Raw genomic sequence first — 20,244 nt, 5'->3', positions numbered from 1 at the left:
AAACCTATATTTTGTGTATTACTTAGCAAATATTTGTTGGATTATAAGTAAAGTGAAAGGAGCTTATTACTCAATTGTGAAAAAGACACATGAAGAGTCTCCTCCCTTATGTTACTTAAAGCCTAGATGGAGTCACAAATAGTGAAAAAGTAAGCTAATAAATGGAAAATAATAAATGTTGAAACAAGTCATGATATCCAGTTACAGGCAGAACTGAAACTTTTAAATTGTATCATCAAAATTTTAAATAGCATGAGTATGTATTTTAGTCCATGTTTTCCATGGATTGTTCTATTTAGAAACAGCTTCAAAGTGATGACCATTAATGGAAAAACTGCGTAACATAGATATTTACACATTTAAAATACACATTTAAGCTAAATCTGTGTTCTCTTTTAGATGAATCATTTTATTTGACATGCCATTCACCTTTAAGACACCATTGACTTATTTAATAACTATGCAAGGGCATCGTATCCTACATGTCATGATTGTATGTGCTACAAAACAGAGTTCTGTGATTAGAAAATAAGAGTAAAGGGTAGGAGGAGGTAGGTAGTGAAGAGCTCAGAAGATATGTTTATCCTGGTGATGTAAAACTGGGAATTGAGACACAAAGTCAGACTTGAAGTCAAAAGGATCAATGAAATCACTTAGGTGGAGATTGTAGGAAATTTGTTCGAAGGAAAATTTATTCAGAATTCAAATCTATAAAATTGATGAAAATAGAATTGCTCTTATTGTAGAGGAAGGAGGTACGGACATTACACCTCCTCACGCCCTCCATGACCCCAAGGTGATCCCTTGTCTCTAGGGACAGTTTATAAAATGCTAATGGTACCAAAGAATGGAGAATAAGAGAATTTAGCTCACATCACCCACGTGGTCTTGGGAAAATAACACAGTATCTCTGAGCATCATCTTCCTCATAATAATAATTTCCAACCTCTAGTCTTTTAAACTCTCCAGCTGAGTTATCTAAGTCATTCTAAGCAGGTTCTACAGATGACAGGCGTCATGAATTCCTCATTGATAAAAATATGCTTCTTCTTTAAAATAAAATAATTTTTGATTAGCATGAAGATTAAAAACAAGTTTACAGGCAAACAAAGATCAGATAAAATGCTCTCCTCTAAAGCAATTATACTCCAATAAAACAATAAATAAATAAAGCATAATCTTATAAGGATTTCTCCCTGTAGGGCTCTCTGTATCTTCCTCTCCCCCTTCCCTTACCTCTCTGGCGTTTCTCACAACTACCTTTTACCTTGATAATTGTAATTTTTGCTCATGTTTCCTCCTCTGAATGCTCTTCTGCCAATGATTACCCTTCAGCACTGGAAAAAATCGTACTCATCCTTTAAAATTTATCTCATTCATTTCTTTTTATCAGAATTTTCCTTAACTAGTCTAGTTGATATTCCTCAGTACTCTCGTAATACTCTCACAATAGGGCCCATACTGAAGATATGGGCTTTGACATTGAAGGACATAGGCTGGGCTTCTGGATAAACCCTGTACTAGTTGTGTGATCTCGGGCAAGTTACTATGCCTTTAAACCTCCTTCTTTTTATCTCCGAATTGAGGTACATAAAGAAATTAACTCCTAAGTTTAAGTAATAAAATTATGCATATAAAACACATTTTTCTTCAAGGTTATAACAGCGTAAAATGTGTTTCTTAAATTAATAATAGTATATTACATCTTTGAAGACAACTAGTGAAAACAAGGCTTTAACTAAGCAAACAGTTGTGATACAGATATCATATAGGGCCAGTAGTCATGATACTTAGATTCATAGAGACCTTTTTTCAGTGGCCTTTACCTTATGCCAAATAAGAATCTACCTAATCTAATGGGATGACCAGTTTAGAAACATAAAATTTAACATAAACATATTAATCTAGCATGGTGAAAGAAGGCTCTGGAGCCAGACTGTCTATGTTCAAATCCCAGCTCTGCCATATTATAGCTGTATGAGTTGGACAAATTCTTTAATTCTTTTAACAGTTTTTCTTTTATATAATGGGAATAATTATAGAACTCATTACATAAATTAAATAATAAAATAAATAAAATTTTTGTGAGGACTAATAGAGTTAATATAAATAAAATGTTCATAATATTCCTTGGAATAGAGTAAGCCTTGAGTATTGTTCGCAATATGACTGAATGCTAGGCACTTTGCTAGATGCAGGGGATTCTGCGATGAACCTTGGGAAGCTAGGCATTGAGCACATAAACAAACATGAGTGTATAATTCCAAATTGTGATTATGCCAAGATAGAAGCACATAATCAGAAGGACTAGAATGAGGGTGAGAAATAAGGAGTTAAAAGGTAAGCATTCTTACCATGGGAAAATATTTAAGGAATGATTAATTTTCCCTCAATGTTGTAGCATTTTTTTGAATAAAGAAATAGTTGAAACTTGATAAATTCTACCATATATTTTTATTCTTATAAATAAACCTTATGTAATTTTCTTTTTTCACATATGTGAATATGTATAGCTGCTCAGAGAAGGAATAAACATTGTCTATTTTTATAGCCTATCAACTAAGAGTGTGTCAACCTCCACCACCTGTACCCAATGCTGAAATTTTGACAGAAGATGATGAATTTGAAATAGGTAAAGTCTGCTAAATTACTTTCAAAGAAAACATACTGTTAGCAGAGGTATTTACTTTAAAAGAAATAAGAATAAAGAATAGTAGCAGCCTGTCTTAGACCTTCTTTCCCTGGATCGATGGGGATTGTTTAGAATTCTTAAGACTGGGTAACAATGAAAAGAGGAAAGGGAGTATTAGGCAAGAAGAAAGAATTCTGTATTTCCAGGATGTACAGTTAGAAAACAGTGCAGGAATTTGAACCATATAACTATTCTGGTAGTTCCTTCCAAAGTATTATTTTGCTACCTTCCAACACTGTAGTGTTGAATTCAGGCATAAACCTGATGTGTGTAATGAAGGATATGTAGGGTGTATTAGAAGACATGTTTTATTTCCATGTCTTTGAAAACAATTGGTTGGTTATGCTCAATTTGATCATAAATAAAGTCCTTTTAAAACTTGGTTGGAAATTTAACTGTAATAATATCTAATAGTTTGAAAAATTATGTAAGAAAAGAAGACATCCTAATGTTATCATAATAAATTTTTATCATTATTATCCTAGTAATATTAATATTTGTTGAGAAATGTAAGAAAACATCAATGACCAATGTACATCTAATCTTAATAGCAATAACTAGGAATCTCCTTTTAACTGCTTGATATATTTTTAATGAATATCCTACCAGTACCAACCGGATTATTTCCTTACTACTGTTGCTTATATCTAACCAGATAGCCCCAGTACAGTCTTACTTGTAGTTTATTATTGGCTTCAGTTCTGATTGGTCAGTGCTTATGACATACTAGTAGTTCAATATTTTGAATGTCATCACTGCTTATAACTAATAGAATTTTTATATTGATTGAAAATGAGTGAAAGAAAAAATATTCTAATTTTATATTGAAACATCTGTTTATTTTAACCATTACCTTGTTGCTTATCAGAAGCCCCTTCTGCATTTTTTTTTTAAATAGGTGATATTATTAGGTATCAGTGTCTTCCAGGATTTACTTTGGTTGGTAATGCAATTCTGACATGCAGATTAGGAGAACGACTCCAGATGGATGGAGCGCCTCCAGTTTGTCAAGGTACCAATTCTTATGATTATTTATTTCTAAATATCTGTTTTATGTTTAATTCAGTAATAGCAAAATAGAGAACAATCTATTTTATATAATTATATATTTAACTGACAATAATGTTAAATATTATACAACTCATAAGTGGTATTTTTCATTCCATTATTTCTCAGATTTAAGTAAACATTTTTAATTCATCCAAGTCTTAATTTTTCTAGTTTATCCCAAACTCAATTCAATCTATTTAAATTATTTTTGCTGTGAGGAGTGGAAATGGAGGTAGAAAGCAAGAAAAATCACTTTAAATAAAGATTCCAATGTTGACTGCAAGTAGTTTCTATTCTGACCACTAGAATCATTAAACTTTTTTGCGCACCTGTTAAGAATGAGGATCTGAGGGAAAAAACAAACAAACAGAAAGTTGTAAATGGTCCCTGCTGTGAAAGCAACATGGTGTAAGGGATATGACAGCCATACAGCTTGTAGCAATACAGTACTAAGGAAACAGGCCAGGGAGCTATAGAGTCACATAATTTTAAACTGTTTGTAGGACAGGGAAAGCTTGATGGAGGCATTGCTCCCTGAGTCATAGGTTCCAAATGAAAAATGATACTTACTTTGGTAGAACTAAGATAGGGAAAGTGTGGTCCAAGTGACAGAGGTATATGCAAAGACACAGAAATGAAAGACAGTGAGGTACAGACTTCAAGGCATTCACCATGTTATAAGGGCAAGACCATGATGGATCTTGAATGATGTCTGGGATTTTGATGTTCAGGAATCATGTATTATTAACTTGTATAGCTCCTATGGCCCGTAACAGTGCCTAACACATAGTAACTAATTATAAATATTGGTTAATTTGAATAAAATTGAATTGAACTTGATTATACATCTCCAGATTTTCTTGGATTACTTCCTTCACTGGGGTTTATTCTTGAGAAATAGAAATCTGTTTTATGCAGTATCTTAACTGTTACAATGAGCCTAAAACAAAAATTCTGTTTATTATTACAAGCATGCTGTAAGTAGGAATAAATGTTTGATTTTTCTACCTCACTGGAATCCTTACAAGAAGATAGAAGGATTTTCATAAGGGGCTTTTACAGTATCAAAAAGAAAGACATGTTTGGAGGTATAACCAGCAACAATGTAAGAATTTTCTTTGCTCTTAGTCAATGATTTTTATAGGCCATCTTAAAGTTGTTTGTTTATTCTGAAGTCTACCACCTTTACTCCTGAATGAACAAGCAATTACATACCAGGACTTCTTCCTTGACCCAATGTATAAACTTCATTGTGAGCTCTTGGAGAGCAACACTTCTTTTTTATATATCTGGATCCCAATTCAATATTATATTTAATTAAAAATACAAAACAGTTTTGTTATTTGAGTCCCTCATCTCTCAGATTTTCAATATCATATTTCTAAAATCAGAATTTCCTGTAGATTAGTAAATGTGTTTCTTCTTATTCTATCTGCTCTGGAGAATACAAAAAAGGATGATCAATCTTTGTCTCATAATAACACTATGGGTACTAGCTAAAAGTTAATTATCCCTCAGAATGAGTTTATGCAGCATTACTATATTAATTAATTGACCAGGCACTTAAGCTAAAAAGCTGAGTTAAAATTTTGTTTGAGTTTATTCATAATCCCACTAAAAGATTGTCATTCATTTGGAATCTGTTGTAACTAATCTATACTGTTTTTAGTCTATTTTAAATTATTTGATTTTTTCACTTTTCCTAAAAGAGGCTATATCATTTTTGTTATTCCTCCCTGGATCCTCTTTAGTTCTTTATATCACACTTAAAACATGGAAAGCAAGTCTAAATATGGTGCTCTTCAAAGGGTTTGATGTAAATGAAATATAATAGGTGACTGTACAGATAGTTAAAAACATGGGGTCCATCTAGCTGAATGTGTGAGACTTTCTGTACTTTAAACTTTCTGGGCATTAGTTTCCTCATATGCATAATGGGGATAAGAATTGTAGACATTTCTTAAGGTTGCTGTGATAAGTAAGTGGTATAATGAACAAAAGATGCTTAACAGTATCTAATGTACACATATTTACTCTTGATGATTGTCTTACTCTTGGCGTATGTTGGTTAGTGTGAGAATAGGTTAATTTGTGTATTTACAGTAAATTATATTGAATCATACCAGTTTTTCAAAAGTAATATGCAATATTTGTTCAATTGAAAACATTGGGACCATTAAGGTACAGCACCTGCTTTTCAATAACAATAGCCTAAGAAGAAAATCAAAAAAGCGATGAAATGATAGCCATAAAATTGCTAACTGCAATAACAGAAGCATACATGACAGAGGTACCAAGAAGAAAATCAACAGTTCTCCTTGGGTTGATGGAGGAGAGGTTCAGGAAGTGTTTGTTTCACAGAGGATGAGACTTGATCTGGGTTTTGAGATGTGCTAACATTTCAAATGCATCAGACAAGAGTAAGACTTTGAAACAGAAGCACTAATGGATAGGCTGAGTTCAAAAAAATTATAAGTCATCCAGTATGTTTGGAGCATTCTGTTTCAGAGGAGGAGCTGCAGAAAACAAAGCTGGAGAAGTAGGCAGGGACTGAAGTTGAAGGGCTTTGAAGGTGCTGAATGGCTTTTAGTAAGGGAATAACATGTTCAGTAACCCAGTTACTCACTTAGTTAAATATTTCAGAAGTATTAAACAGCAGGGCACACACAACAGAAACCCTTTCTTAAAACTTATTCAGTTTGTCATATGGTTATATATCTTTTATTTCAATATGCCATAACTATATATTCACTAATGTTCTTCATCTTTGACTCAAGTTTTCCATTCCATTTCTAGCCTTCAAGTTTCTTTATTTGTTTATTTATTTTACATATTTTTCATTTTGTGAAAAGCGAACATCAGGTTTCTCTTTTTAGACTGAGGACTTAATACTATTTGCTGAATTTTTTTTTTTTAAATCTTGAAATCACATCCAAGAAGCAAATGTCTCAGATTCAAATAAGAGAAATAGAAGTTTAAAAAAAAAGAAAGGAAACAACTCTTAGATTAGCTATACTGTATTCTATAGTAAAAGTTTAAATATCTGTATATGAAGTTATGGCAGTTATTTTCAAGTTATTTCAAGTTATTAACTTGATTAAAGAACAATCATATGTTGCCATAATTCACTATTTTACTTACTCTTTTCCATCCCTATACTACTTGAAGACTTTATAATTCAAAATATTTCATGTCCTTCCACCCTGGAAGTGACAAATATATAAATCCTTCATCTATTCATCTGTATTTTAGCAACAGTATTTGGTATTTTGAAGCCTAGTTTATTTGAACAAACATTGAGAAACAAGGATATACGCAGTAATAACACTCAAAAATTGGTCCAAGCTACATTTAAAAACTATTTATCAGTGATATACATAGGACATTTTACTGTAGTGGCTACAGTGGCTTCCAGGTAAAAAGTTCTATATCATATTGAACTAAATCCTGTTTGGTATATATCGGTTTACTTCTATACTGTTTGGGCTATATTGAGCAATTCCAATACTCTTCCCACACCATAAAACTCAAAGTCTTAAGGAAAAAAAAAGGGCTGAAATGGCATCATTTGAGTGATAAGGATTTGATCATCTTGGTCACATTCTCATTCCAAATGCAAATTTAAGTATATGTTTCTATTATTTGGTCCAATGCATAATGCTATTGAGGCCAACAATTAAAGTATAGTAGTTTACTATACCTTGGAGATACACACACACGTGCACACACACACACATTCTCAGGATGTACAGCAGAGGTACTGTTATGAAATGAAGAGCTGTGCTTTGTCTTACACTTATGATCTGGAAATAGCAGGAAGAACTGAAAGGTAACTGGTGACCCAAAATTGTGTTAAATCCTCGTGGCTTAAGCATATTCATGAGATTAGAAGTGACTTTGCCTGGAATGAATCCTCTGAGATGGGGCAGTTTCCTGTCTGTCCTCACATACCTGAGTGAGTTAAAGTTTGAGGACAGAAGAAAAAGTAAGGAAGGAAAAGGACAGGGTAAAGACATAGGCAAGAGAGGCAGAGGGGAGAAAACGTAAGAAGATGAAGGAAAATAGGGAAAATAATATAAAGAAATAGAAGGCAATAAAATACCTTATCTTTTTATTATCTATGTATTTATTGTCCAGAAAAATAATGTATCTTCCATGTAATAATAAAAGGAAATTAATACCACAAAATTTTAGGTCATTCCTCCATATTTTGAACTCCAAGCTTATTATACAAGTTGTCTTTTTATACACATAGCTCAAGATATTATCTCCTTTATTGTTATTTAATATGAAAACATTTAAAAACTGGGTATTTAATGCAATTTTCACTTAAATACATTTCAATTAAAGTATTGAAATGCAACTTTAAAATGCAACTTTCAGTATTTAAAATGCAACTTTCACTTAGGTCTAAAACACTAGCATCATCTAATGGTATATATTTTTTGACAGTGCTCTGTCCTGCCAATGAATTACGCCTGGATTCTACGGGAGTCATATTGAGCCCTGGATATCCTGACAGTTACCCAAATCTTCAAATGTGTGCCTGGAGCATTTCTGTGGAAAAAGGATATAATATTAGCATGTTTGTAGAATTCTTCCAGACAGAAAAGGAATTTGATGTTCTTCAGGTGTATGATGGTAACCATGGGTTATATTTACTGGATATTCATAAATTCAATTCAACTGCTCTAATTATACTTTCAGACCTTCAGTAGAAACACTGCTTATATGATTTTATTCTATCTTATGGGTATTTTTAGAAGCATCAACATCAAACTTACCTATATACCATATGAAAATTGTAGTTAGCTTGATTATTATGTTATAAATTGTATCTGCTTTAGCTATGGAATTAAAATGTTTAAACAAACATTTTATGTTATGTTTTAAGTTATTATTGATGAAGTAAATTGGTTCTGGATTAATTTCACCATATTTAATACTATTCTAAATATATAAAATACTAAAGATGAATTATTCAGTTACACCTAAATTGTATTATTTTCTTTCTGAAGGACCAAATATTCAAAGTCCAGTGCTTGTTTCACTCAGTGGGGATTATTCATCTGCTTTTAATATAACAAGCAATGGTCATGAAGTATTTCTTCAATGGTCAGCAGATCATGGCAATAACAAAAAAGGCTTCCGGATAAGATATATAGGTATGTAATATTTATAACTTCAGTACAGATCTCACCTACATCTTCAGTATGGTTGTGATTAAAGAGCACAGACACATACACTATTTAATTAGGTATGAATTTAAATCTTATTTCTTCCATTGATGTTTCTTGAGCAATTTATGTAACATCTCTATGCCTCAGTTTCCTCAATGTAATGATAATAATGCTATGTCTTTCATATAATTTTGAAATGATTAAAAGGACTTAAGTTATTTATGACTTATCTAAGTTAATCATAAATTAAACTCTGGGGCTTCCCTGGTGGCGTAATGGTTAAGAATCCACCTGCCAATGCAGGGGTCCGGGAAGATCCCACATGCCATGGAGCAAATAAGCCCGTATGCCACAACTACTGAGCCCACGTGCCACAATTACTGAAGCCCATGCAACTAGAGCCCGTGCTCCACAACAAGAGAAGCCACTGCAGTGAGAAGCCCACGCACAGCAACGAAGAGTAGCCCCAACTCGCTACAACTAGAGAAAACCCGCACGCAGCAACGAAGACCCAGTGGCAGCCAAAAGTAAATAAATAATTAAATAATTAAAAAAAAATTTCCAGCCAAAAAAAAAAAGTAAACTCTGATATTTTAAGTGCTTTATTTCCCAGCAGAAATTTCCCTTGAACTCTCACAAAATGTTAATAGTGTTGCTCAGTTGTATCTGATCTACTTAATATATATAACTCCTTTAAATGAGAAGTTTAAACAAAAGATAAACATACAGTAGAAAAAATCTTTGTCTTCATTCTTGCCCACCTATTTATGATACTTGCTAAAATATATTAAATATTAAAAGAGAAAATGATGAACACATCACTTAGAAACATTTAGTTTTAAAAAAATGTTTTGTCATCATTGCTTTTCATTGAGTAATATGTAGAAAGATGTAGGCAGAAAATCCTTCTTAATATCAAGATGAAATAGCTTTTCCTATATGCCTTCTTGTTTATAAGGTCTACTAATACTGAGACAATAATTTTCTTGTTAACTGTACATAGTTTTCCATTATGCAAAGATTATATCCCTTCTCTTTATTGCCATCCTAAATCATGTCAGATGCCATAGGTATGTGCTCAATAACAGAATACTTCAGACCCAATCAACCATCTCTATCTCTCCAGTGTTCAGACCATGTCTCCCCAAGCTATGGGTCATTGCTAATCAATCCTACTGAAAATTACTTTCTTAAATATTTTATAGATTATTCTGACACAACAATTGTAGACATGGACTTAAATAAAATTTTGAATTCCAGTTGTAAATATAAACTCTTGAATTTTACTCATTTATATAAATTTGCATATGTGTATGTTATGTGCAAATACCATTTTTGTCTACTTTGATTTTAAAACTATAAGGTGATAATTTGCCTTTATCAGCAATTTGTCTTTTACATATTAGAAGTAACTTGTCACTGACATTATAGCATGTTTACAAGTTTTATCCTATAATAGATATCTATTAAATTTGAAAAATGTTATTAGGCATGCAAAGGAGAAATGTTTAAAAATTTAAACATACGCCCAAGTCATTCTTGAGGTTTTTCATATTTGAATGTGAACTTTGTAAATGTCTTTTTATTAAAGTTGTGCCAGACTGTATTTAAAAAGTCAGAATGTTAAATTATATTTTTAATAACCATAATAACTTAAAGGGAAATCATTCAAATCCAACAGTTACAAGCATAAGTTCACTATATTAAAGACTAATCCTTATTTATGTTGATATTCATGACAAAGTTAGATATAAATGTAATGAAAACATCATTTTTGGCCCCAAGAACAGCTTGACATATTGAATATAAATTTTTCCTTTAGAAAATGACAGGTTATGACATATATATTCTAAGTCCAATCTATTTCTTACTATTTACCCCTAAAGTCTCATTTTTTCTCAGATGAATACATTGAAGTTTCAGTTTCAAAGGGTAAATAGATCCTGCCAGGCTGAATAGTCTCAAAAGTACATATATATGAAAAAGCCATTTCACATTATCTTTTGACATTCTAGACTTCAGGAGATGAAAGAAGTTTTATTTTATTGGCATTTTTATCACCATATATAAGCACTCTTGGCAGCATGGAAACTCTTTAATAAACTGGAAGAGAGGATTATGGAATGTGGAGGGACTATTTTAGACATCCACCAAAATGAAATGCATGAACTAACATGACATAGTTGTCTGCAGGTAATTTCAAAGTGACATGTAAACAACATGCTCTAAAATATTGCTACTAAACTGTGGCATTTAGGCCCTTCAGATGACAGGAAATACCAGTTCCAAAATTCAATAAACTATTTGTAGGGCTTTTGAACCTCCAGGGTATTAAGAAGGTATAATGTATTTCAATTAGGAGACATCTCCAGTGACAATAAGAATCAGAAGAAAGCCCAGAAATAGTTATGTCTCCTAAAAGTTATATCACTAGATTGTCAAGTGGATGGAAAATAATATTTGTCCATATGAAGTAAAACTCACGTAGATGGCAATTGAATTGGCCAATTTTTATGAACTAGTATTTACTTTAAGGTTTTTATAACTCTAGATTGTAAAGAGTTTCTGATTCATTAATTTTATATGATTTTTATTTTTTTCTTTTAAAAAGCTTTCTACTGTAGTACACCAGAATCCCCACCTCATGGATACATTATCAGTCAGACAGGTGGACAGCTTAATAGTGTGGTCCGCTGGGCCTGTGATCGAGGATTCCGACTTGTTGGGAAAAGCAGTGCTGTGTGCAGAAAGTCTTCCTATGGGTATCATACATGGGATGCACCGGTCCCTGCTTGTCAAGGTGAAGTATATTAACCAGAAATGTTACATTAATAAAAGATTAACCCCGTTTAACTTTTATTTGGATTGCTGAAACTTCCAAAATTATAAATATGCAGAAGCATATTATAGATACCTCTAAGGAAAATAAGGCTGAAAAACACAGACTGATAAATTTGAGGAGCATGAGACACATTGTCTTATAATTCTTCATTTGTTGTTATGTGATTTATGCCTTTATTCTATCCACTTATATGCATACTTTACTCATACATCTACCATTCCCATCACCTTGCTGTCAGAAAATGAATGACCCAGAGCTGGAGTGTGTGTTAGTGTGGAGTCTGCAGAGAGAAAAGAGGGGATAAGAGTAGGCAAGGTCACTGATGATGTTCACTCTCAAGTATGCAAAAATGTGCTCTCAGTGCAACAAATTTAAAAGAGGAAAATGTAGCCAATTACCACATTATTTTTTCTTCACTGTTTAGGTAACTCAACAGAGATGTCTTTCATTTCCATTTTATTTTGTTAAAAAGCAAGGCACTCTCTGAGCATTGTATCCTGCTATAGCAAAAAAATGACAAGTCAACAAATGGCACATTTTAGAGCTTTGGACTAGGTCTTGTTTTTAAAGAGTAGTTGAGTCTCTTAGCTAGGTATAGTAATAAAGACAAGTTCAACATAAAGAAAATGTAATGTCATTGGACTCTGAAAATTTTCAAACATCACATTATTTTGTAATATGAAATTTAAATTTATATTTGATTTATTTTACCCAGCATGTGGAGGCATATATAACAAGTATGAACCCTCACATAATAGCCTGGAGATGGAAACAACCTAAGTGTCCATCATCAGATGAATGGATAAAGAAGATGTGGCACATATATACAATGGAATATTACTCAGCCATAAAAAGAAATGAAATTGAGCTATTTGTAATGAGGTGGATACACCTAGAGTCTGTCATACAGAGTGAAGTAAGTCAGAAAGAGAAAGACAAATACCATATGCTAACGCATATATATGGAATTTAAGAAAAAAAATGTCATGAAGAACCTAGGGGTAAGACAGGAATAAAGACACAGACCTACCAGAGAATGGACTTGAGGATATGGGGAGGGGGGAGGGTAAAAGCTGTGACAAAGCGAGAGAGAGGCATGGACATATATACATTACCAAACGTAAGATAGATAGCTAGTGGGAAGCAGCCGCATAGCACAGGGAGATCAGCTCGGTGCTTTTTGACCGCCTGGAGGGGTGGGATAGGGAGGGTGGGAGGGAGGGAGACGCAAGCGGGAAGAGATATGGGAACATATGTATATGTATAACTGATTCACTTTGTTATAAAGCAGAAGATAATACACCATTGTAAAGCAATTATACTCCAGTAAAGATTTAAAAAAAAAAAGGATGCATTTATCACTTTCAGTATTATTTGAAAAAAAAAATGAGGGACGCTTTCAGTTAATAAATAATGGATGTGACCTATCATCTACTTATTGGAGGCAATTTATATAAAACAAATAAAATATAAAAGATATCAGTTAAAATTTAAACAGCAGCAAGTTAAAATGAGCAGAGAATAGATATTACCAGATACCCAAAATGGTTTATTTTACCTGTTAAATTGCAATTTCTAATTCATGAAAATATAGCTTTCATAGGTATGTATAAATAAATGAGAAATGAAAGAACTGTTTCCTTATATTGCTGATTCAGAAACATTAATTACTTACTAGAATTCTGGGATGTATCCTAAACTTAATGGGTTACCATCATTGAAGGTACTGACTTCATGTAGAATAGATACATTTTAATAAACTAGCAAAACATCTGCTTTCCTTTGACCAATGAATAGCAGGAGTATTTATACATTTTTAGTATTAAATGGTTTCCCAGAATTGGTTTGAGAAAGAATCATGATCTCATAATTTTAGAATCACAGGAATTTAAAATATATATAATAACTTCTAAATCATATAGATTTTAAATAAACATTTAAATGTTCTGAACTTTGAACAATTAAATTTCAGTTATTAAGGATTGTTTATATATATATATATAGATAATCTTTGAGAAACCTTTAGTGAAAATAATTAACTGTTGGTAAAAATAAAAAATTATCCTGAACTTTCTGAAGTTTTGAAATTGCTTTGTAGTGTCAGCACTATAATTTCATTGTTTTTTTATATAATATGACATTTATATATGGAGCATTTTTTAATTGTTCTTGATTTGAAATTTTTCTATAATTACAAATAGTTTATTTTTTTAGCATCTTTATTTGAGTATAATTGCTTTACAATGGTGTGTTAGTTTCTGCTGTTTAACAAAGTGAATCAACTATACATATATGTATATCCCCATTTCTCTTCCCTTTTGCATCTCCCTTCCACCCTCCCTATCCCACCCCTCTAGGTGGACACAAAGCTACTAGCTGATCTCCCTGTGCCATGCAGCTGCTTCCCACTAGCTATCTATTTTACATTTGGTAATGTATATATGTCCATGCCACTCTCTCACTTTGTCCCAGCTTACCCTTCCCCCTCCCCGTGTCCTCAAGTCCATTCTCTACATCTACATCTTTATTCCTGTCCTTCCCCTACGTTCTTCGGAACCTTTTTTTTTTTTTTAGATTCCATATATATATGTGTTAGCATACAGTATTTGTTTTTCTCTTTCTGATTTACTTCACTCTGTATGACAGACTCTAGGTCCATCTACCTCAGTACAAATAACTCAATTTCATTTCTCTTTATGGCTGAGCAATATTCCATTGTATATATGTGCCACATCTTCTTTATCTGTTCATCTGTTGATGGACACTTAGGTTGCTTTCATGTCCTGGCTATTGTAAATAGTGCTGCAGTGAACATTGTGGTACATGACTCTTTTTGAATTATGGTTTTCTCAGGGTATATGCCCAGTAGTGGGATTGCTGGGCCATATGGTAGTTCTATTTTTAGTTTTTTAAGAACCTCCATACTGTTCTCCACAGTGGCTGCACCAATTTACATTCCCGCCAATAGTGCAAGAGGGTTCCCTTTTCTCCACACCCTCTCTAGCATTTATTGTTTGTAGATTTTTTGATGATGGCCATTCTGACTGGTGTGAGGTGATACCGCATTGTAGTTTTGATTTGCATTTCTCTAATGATTAGTGATGTTGAGTATACTTTCATATGTTTGTTGGCAATCTGTATATCTTCTTTGGAGAAATGTCTGTTTAGGTCGTCTGCCCATTTTTGGATTGGGTTGTTTGTTTTTTTGATATTGAGCTTCATGAGCTGCTTGTATATTTTGGTAAATCAAAATGTAGCTGGAAAATAAGATATTTTGCATAGTAACGTGATAAAATATTTATAATTCAAAGAATCATTTCCAAAATTGATCCTTTATGTTCACTGAAACAATTTTAAAACATTAATTATTTTATAAAATTGTTTGTTGTATTTGACCTGTGTTTGGGCATAGCTAATTGAAATGAAAGGGGTAAATGTCATTGGGGAGAGCTATTCACACAATTTTTGTTTTGTTCAAATTTGTTTTGCATTCTTCAGTTATTTTTATTCTTCTTGTCTCTTCAGTCTCCTTATACATCCTCACATATATTTACTTGAGCTGTGGTTACACAACGTGAACACAATTCAAGATAGAAAATTTAGTCTGTTATCTCTATTTCGGTTTGAGAAGGTGTTTTATTTCTTTGTCTACACATCAACGAATCATTCATTGACTCCCTGCCCTGTCACTAATTAAACCATTATCATCCCTCTATACAATCGAGTATTGTACAGGGTTATGCAGAAACAGTCACTTTGTATTCCCTGTTTCACTTTATTTTTTTCAAGTTCTAACGCATTTCTTTTATTGTCTTCTTAGTTATTATAAAAAGGGAAATATCAGCCAACATTCACTACCAACATGAGATATACGTGAACATTTGAGATATACAGCTGGCAAATGAACACATTAAAAATATTCAACATGATGAACCGTTAGGGAAATGCCATCAGACCGTAGTAAGATAACTCTACACACTTTTAAAACAGGTTAATATTTAGTACATTTAATATAAAAACCAAGTACAGGTATGGGGACATCTTTGTTTCACTTTTAATTTGTGCTTGTTTCAGAGTTCTGCAGAGAAGCTTCTGACAATCACTCAGTGATGATGGTTCTTCTGAACTTTGTTTGTTTTCCTTTTTTTTTAGCTAAGAAGTTAAATTGTATAGTATCTACAGGCACATTTATCCTATCATTTTAGTATGTTGTCTTTTTTTCAATTCTAAAATACAATCATTATATACTAACTACATGTATGGAACCTATATTATTTAAACTAAATTTCATTGTTACTTTGCTCTAAGTTTAACCTACTCTACCCCAACAATGTACAGCTAATTTTTAAAAAATGAGTAAATACACAATCTTTGGTGGGGATTCAGTGGGGAAACAGTTTATTACAAATTGAAATACCCAGAAGTCCTAAGTGGAAATACAAATATTGCTTTAACAGACATCAGGGAACCATTTACCTTTGCAACACTATTTTAGAGGTCTATAATTAGATAGCAAGAATAATAACATAATTATATGAGATTGCTTATATAATTTATTAAATCAACATTACTACTTTTCTGTTTATAATTTGCAGGTTATCAAATTACAAAAGATCAAGCTATTCACCAGTAGGGAGTCTGCTATTCCACTTTGAGAATTTTATATGTGTTTTACTAAGATTTTTTTTTTACTTTGTAGTCAATTTGCATGAATTAATTAAAATTAAACACCTAAGTGGTAGATTTTATAAGAGAAGTAGAAACAATTTTAGGTTGAAATGGAGACAGAATATTTACAGCTTTTGTAAATACTCAAACTAAACTCGTATCTTTCTATTATTTATTTTGATATGAGAAAAATAGTTACAAGTTTAGAATCTCTTATATGAAACCAATAAAACTAGTTATTTCAGAATTTAGAGGTTTTCTGATTTTATACAATAAACTATTGAAATATAAATTTATACTGTAATTATCCCATTATGGTAAAACTAACTTTTACGTAAATCAGATTTATTGTAGATAAATACCAAGACATCTGAGACATATTAGTGAAATGCAGGAAGATCCAAACTAGGTTTTAAGACGATAAGTCCTAGCCCTATATTTATTAAATATATCCGTACACATGATATTCCATGGAAGGTGCACAAGCACATAGAGTTTGGCTGGACCTAAGACAAAGTAATATCCAGCTTCCAGGTAAAATAAATCTATTTGTTTTACTCCTGGCCGAAACCCTGATGAGTGTTGGTTACCACTACCTTTATAATCTTTAATACTGTCAAATTGAATTGACCTACCTTGCTAGGTCCACACATGTATTAGCACTAATACACTCTATATTTACTTAACTTGCCTTCTCTTATAATCTGTGTGCATGCTGTTAACCATGCACATGCTGACAAGAAACTAAGTAAGAAACCAAGAAATAAAGTATTAATAGTGTATAGATTCACCAATTTAAAAAGACATTCAATCAGAGTTTGAAATAATTGATTCAGAAAGTTGTAGTTCAAAAAAGGTTTTGCTGAAGATATTCTGAAATTGTTTCAGAGGAATTAATAAAATTCCAAATAGTTTTACATGCTTTATACTCTATGAGACTTATCTAATTATTTTTCTGTTTCTTTGGTTTTGTATGTATGTATTTATTTTAGCAATTTCCTGTGGGATTCCTAAAGCTCCAACAAATGGAGGAATACTCACAACAGACTACTTGGTAGGAACCCGAGTTACCTATTTTTGTAATGATGGATATAGATTGTCATCTAAGGAACTTACCACTGCTGTCTGTCAATCAGATGGAACTTGGAGCAATCATAACAAGACTCCTCGCTGTGTTGGTATGTATGTTAAGGAAATTTCATCACTTGTGTTTCTACTGGCATCTTATATGATCTGAAATTTTATGTATTTTTCAGATTTTAGAACCATTCCCTAAAATGATGTCTAAGAGGGAAATAGAAGTAAATTAAGCTGTCTTGTACTAGGAAGAACTGAAATACAGCATAAGGACAGTTTTACTCATTTTCAGAAGCTCCAGAATATTTATGTCAGAAAAATAAAGTGGCATTTTATTTTACATAGCAACGTTTTATTTATTTTGTAAAAAATCATCCATCAATCAGCATGTGTTTTCAATACATAGGTCTTTGAAAAAAGATTTTGTTTACGTTAATAAAATTATATTTTAATACATTCAACTGATTTTTATAAACATAAATGATGCTAATGAGATGATCCATAATATTCAACTTTTGTCAGAATTCTTCAGGTTACTTACATTTAGAATAGTTCTCATTCCTGCCATCAATACTGTAATAGGTAAATGAATATTACATAATGGTTATAGAAAATAATTCAGATACAATATTTGGTAGAAAAGGATTAGAAAATGCGGCTTTAAATAAGGTCTTTGATTTTTCTCTATAAATCAATTACTTGTTCTATTTAGTACTAACATTTCAACTTCGCTGTGATTTCATTTAAAATGGGGTTGTTAAATTATTTGCAATCTTAACATAAGTGTCTAATAATGTGTCTGCTTATGCTGAGCAAGTTTTGAATTAGCTGAAGTTTATATCACAAGTCTTGCATAAAAAGATCATTCTCATAAAACAAATTTCCTCAAAATATAGTCCTTCCAAAACTTTTAAAGAAAAGAGAGTAGGTTATTTCTGTATCTTGCCTATTGTGACTAATGCTGCAATGAACATGAGAGTGTAGATATCTCTCTGAGATCTTGATTTCATTTCCTTTGGATATATATCCCGAAGTGGGATTGGTGATTCATATGATAGTTATAGTTTCAATTTTTGAGGAACCTCCATACTGCTGTATATGCGTGTTTCATAGTGGCTTTACCAGTTTACATTCACAACTTGTACAAGTATTCCCTTTTTTCCACTTTGCGTCAAATATAACTCAGTAAAGCTGGGAAAAAAGAAAAAAGAATACTTTTAAATCAGCTTCAAGAAAGACAATTTTAACAAACTAATGTTATTGGTTTGGTTCATCACTAAAATATACTTCATGTCTCCCTGTACTAAGGAATAAACTTGGATATGATAATCCAAGAAAAGAAGAATGGAAAAGTCAATAATAGGGATTCTAGGTGCATAGAATAATATGTACAAAGACTTTCAAGTGTGAAATAGCATGACATGTTCACAGAACTGCCAGCAGTACCATAGAACTGAGGGAGTAGAAAGATTAACATGAAAAAAAAATGCTAAAGACCTTTTATGGCACAATAGTGAAGGAACTCAGGAAATGGTGAACTAAGAATGGAATAGACATGAGATATAATTAAGAGGTAGAACAGACATGACTGACTTATTAGCATTTATCTCTTTCGTTTTTGTATAGTTGTTACATGCCCAAGCATCAACTCCTTTACTCTGGAACACGGAAGATGGAGAATTGTGAATGGTTCCCATTACGAATACAAAACCAAGGTAGTTTTCAGCTGTGATCCTGGTTATCATGGACTAGGTCCTGCTTCTATTGAATGTCTTCCTAATGGTACTTGGAGTTGGAGAAATGAAAGACCATATTGCCAAAGTAAGTATACACTCTGCTAAACATTTCATATGCAATCCTTGGTGATTGAATTGCTTGATCACTTCTTTTTTCTACATATGCTAGAGCAATATTGAGGTAATATTATTTAAAAAGGTCATTTATTCTCAAGTCATCTTAAAATTTTGTAACTGTTTTTGGTATTTGTAAATGCTTATTAAAAAAAACAACAACAGGGGCTTTGGATTCAGAAATCCTTCCCTTAGATTCTAGGTCTATCATTTATTAAAACAACTACACACTACTTTTAGCCCTTTACATGTATTATTTCATTTATTCCTTAGTTCCCATTCTATAAATAAGTTGATATTATTATATTTATTTTATCAGAAAGGAAACTGAACCCAAGAATTTTTATCTTGTTACACAAGTCACAGAGCCTATAAATGGTGGGTAATTGGGTTTCAACCCATGGAGTCTAATTAAAACCTCTGCCTTTTGATGTTATATGATGGTTATTCTATTTCTTAAACCAGAAAATTACAATAATACCTATCTCATAGTTATTATTATGATTTAATGGTGTTACACGTTGAAAATATCAGCTAAAACCTGATTCACAGCAGGAGCTCAATAAATATTTATTGAATCAAACTGAACATCTTAGTCATTCTATTTTCATACATTCTTATAAATAGCTAGTGTCTAATGTAGATAAGCTAACTTAACATAGGATAATCAGATGAAATATCTTGATCTTCCTTTGAACTTTCTTTACTACATTTATTGAGTTTACTTAGTACCAGGAAATATGCTAGGCTGAAAACTCATCCTTTCATTTCATGTTCAACACAGTTTTACAGCATTTATGATATGGATACATAATTTATAAATAAACTAATAAAACATTTGAAGTCTGGATTATGGAGACTAAAATTTTAACATAACATAACTAT

The 20,244-nt window shown here is 32.1% G+C and overlaps 1 protein-coding gene across 3 annotated transcripts in view; it reads left to right on the top strand.

Moving 5' to 3' along the window:
- CSMD3 (CUB and Sushi multiple domains 3) overlaps positions 1 to 20,244 on the top strand; it is a 1,076,690-nt gene that overhangs the window by 978,568 nt on the left and 77,878 nt on the right. For 2 of the 3 annotated variants that reach the window (XM_060127236.1, XM_060127234.1), the window contains 7 exons: positions 2,552 to 2,632; positions 3,591 to 3,704; positions 8,195 to 8,383; positions 8,761 to 8,907; positions 11,534 to 11,722; positions 17,425 to 17,610; positions 19,136 to 19,330. In XM_060127236.1, coding sequence (XP_059983219.1) covers positions 2,552 to 2,632; positions 3,591 to 3,704; positions 8,195 to 8,383; positions 8,761 to 8,907; positions 11,534 to 11,722; positions 17,425 to 17,610; positions 19,136 to 19,330 — 1,101 coding nt within the window. The remainder of the gene's footprint in view (positions 1 to 2,551; positions 2,633 to 3,590; positions 3,705 to 8,194; positions 8,384 to 8,760; positions 8,908 to 11,533; positions 11,723 to 17,424; positions 17,611 to 19,135; positions 19,331 to 20,244) is intronic. The other variant, XM_060127235.1, reaches the window with a different exon arrangement.

The sequence above is a fragment of the Lagenorhynchus albirostris genome, chromosome 17, assembly GCF_949774975.1.
Source record: "Lagenorhynchus albirostris chromosome 17, mLagAlb1.1, whole genome shotgun sequence".
Taxonomy (NCBI): Eukaryota; Metazoa; Chordata; class Mammalia; order Artiodactyla; family Delphinidae; genus Lagenorhynchus; species Lagenorhynchus albirostris.
Note: the sequence above shows the minus strand (reverse complement) of the source record. Positions and strands in the feature narration are given on the sequence as shown.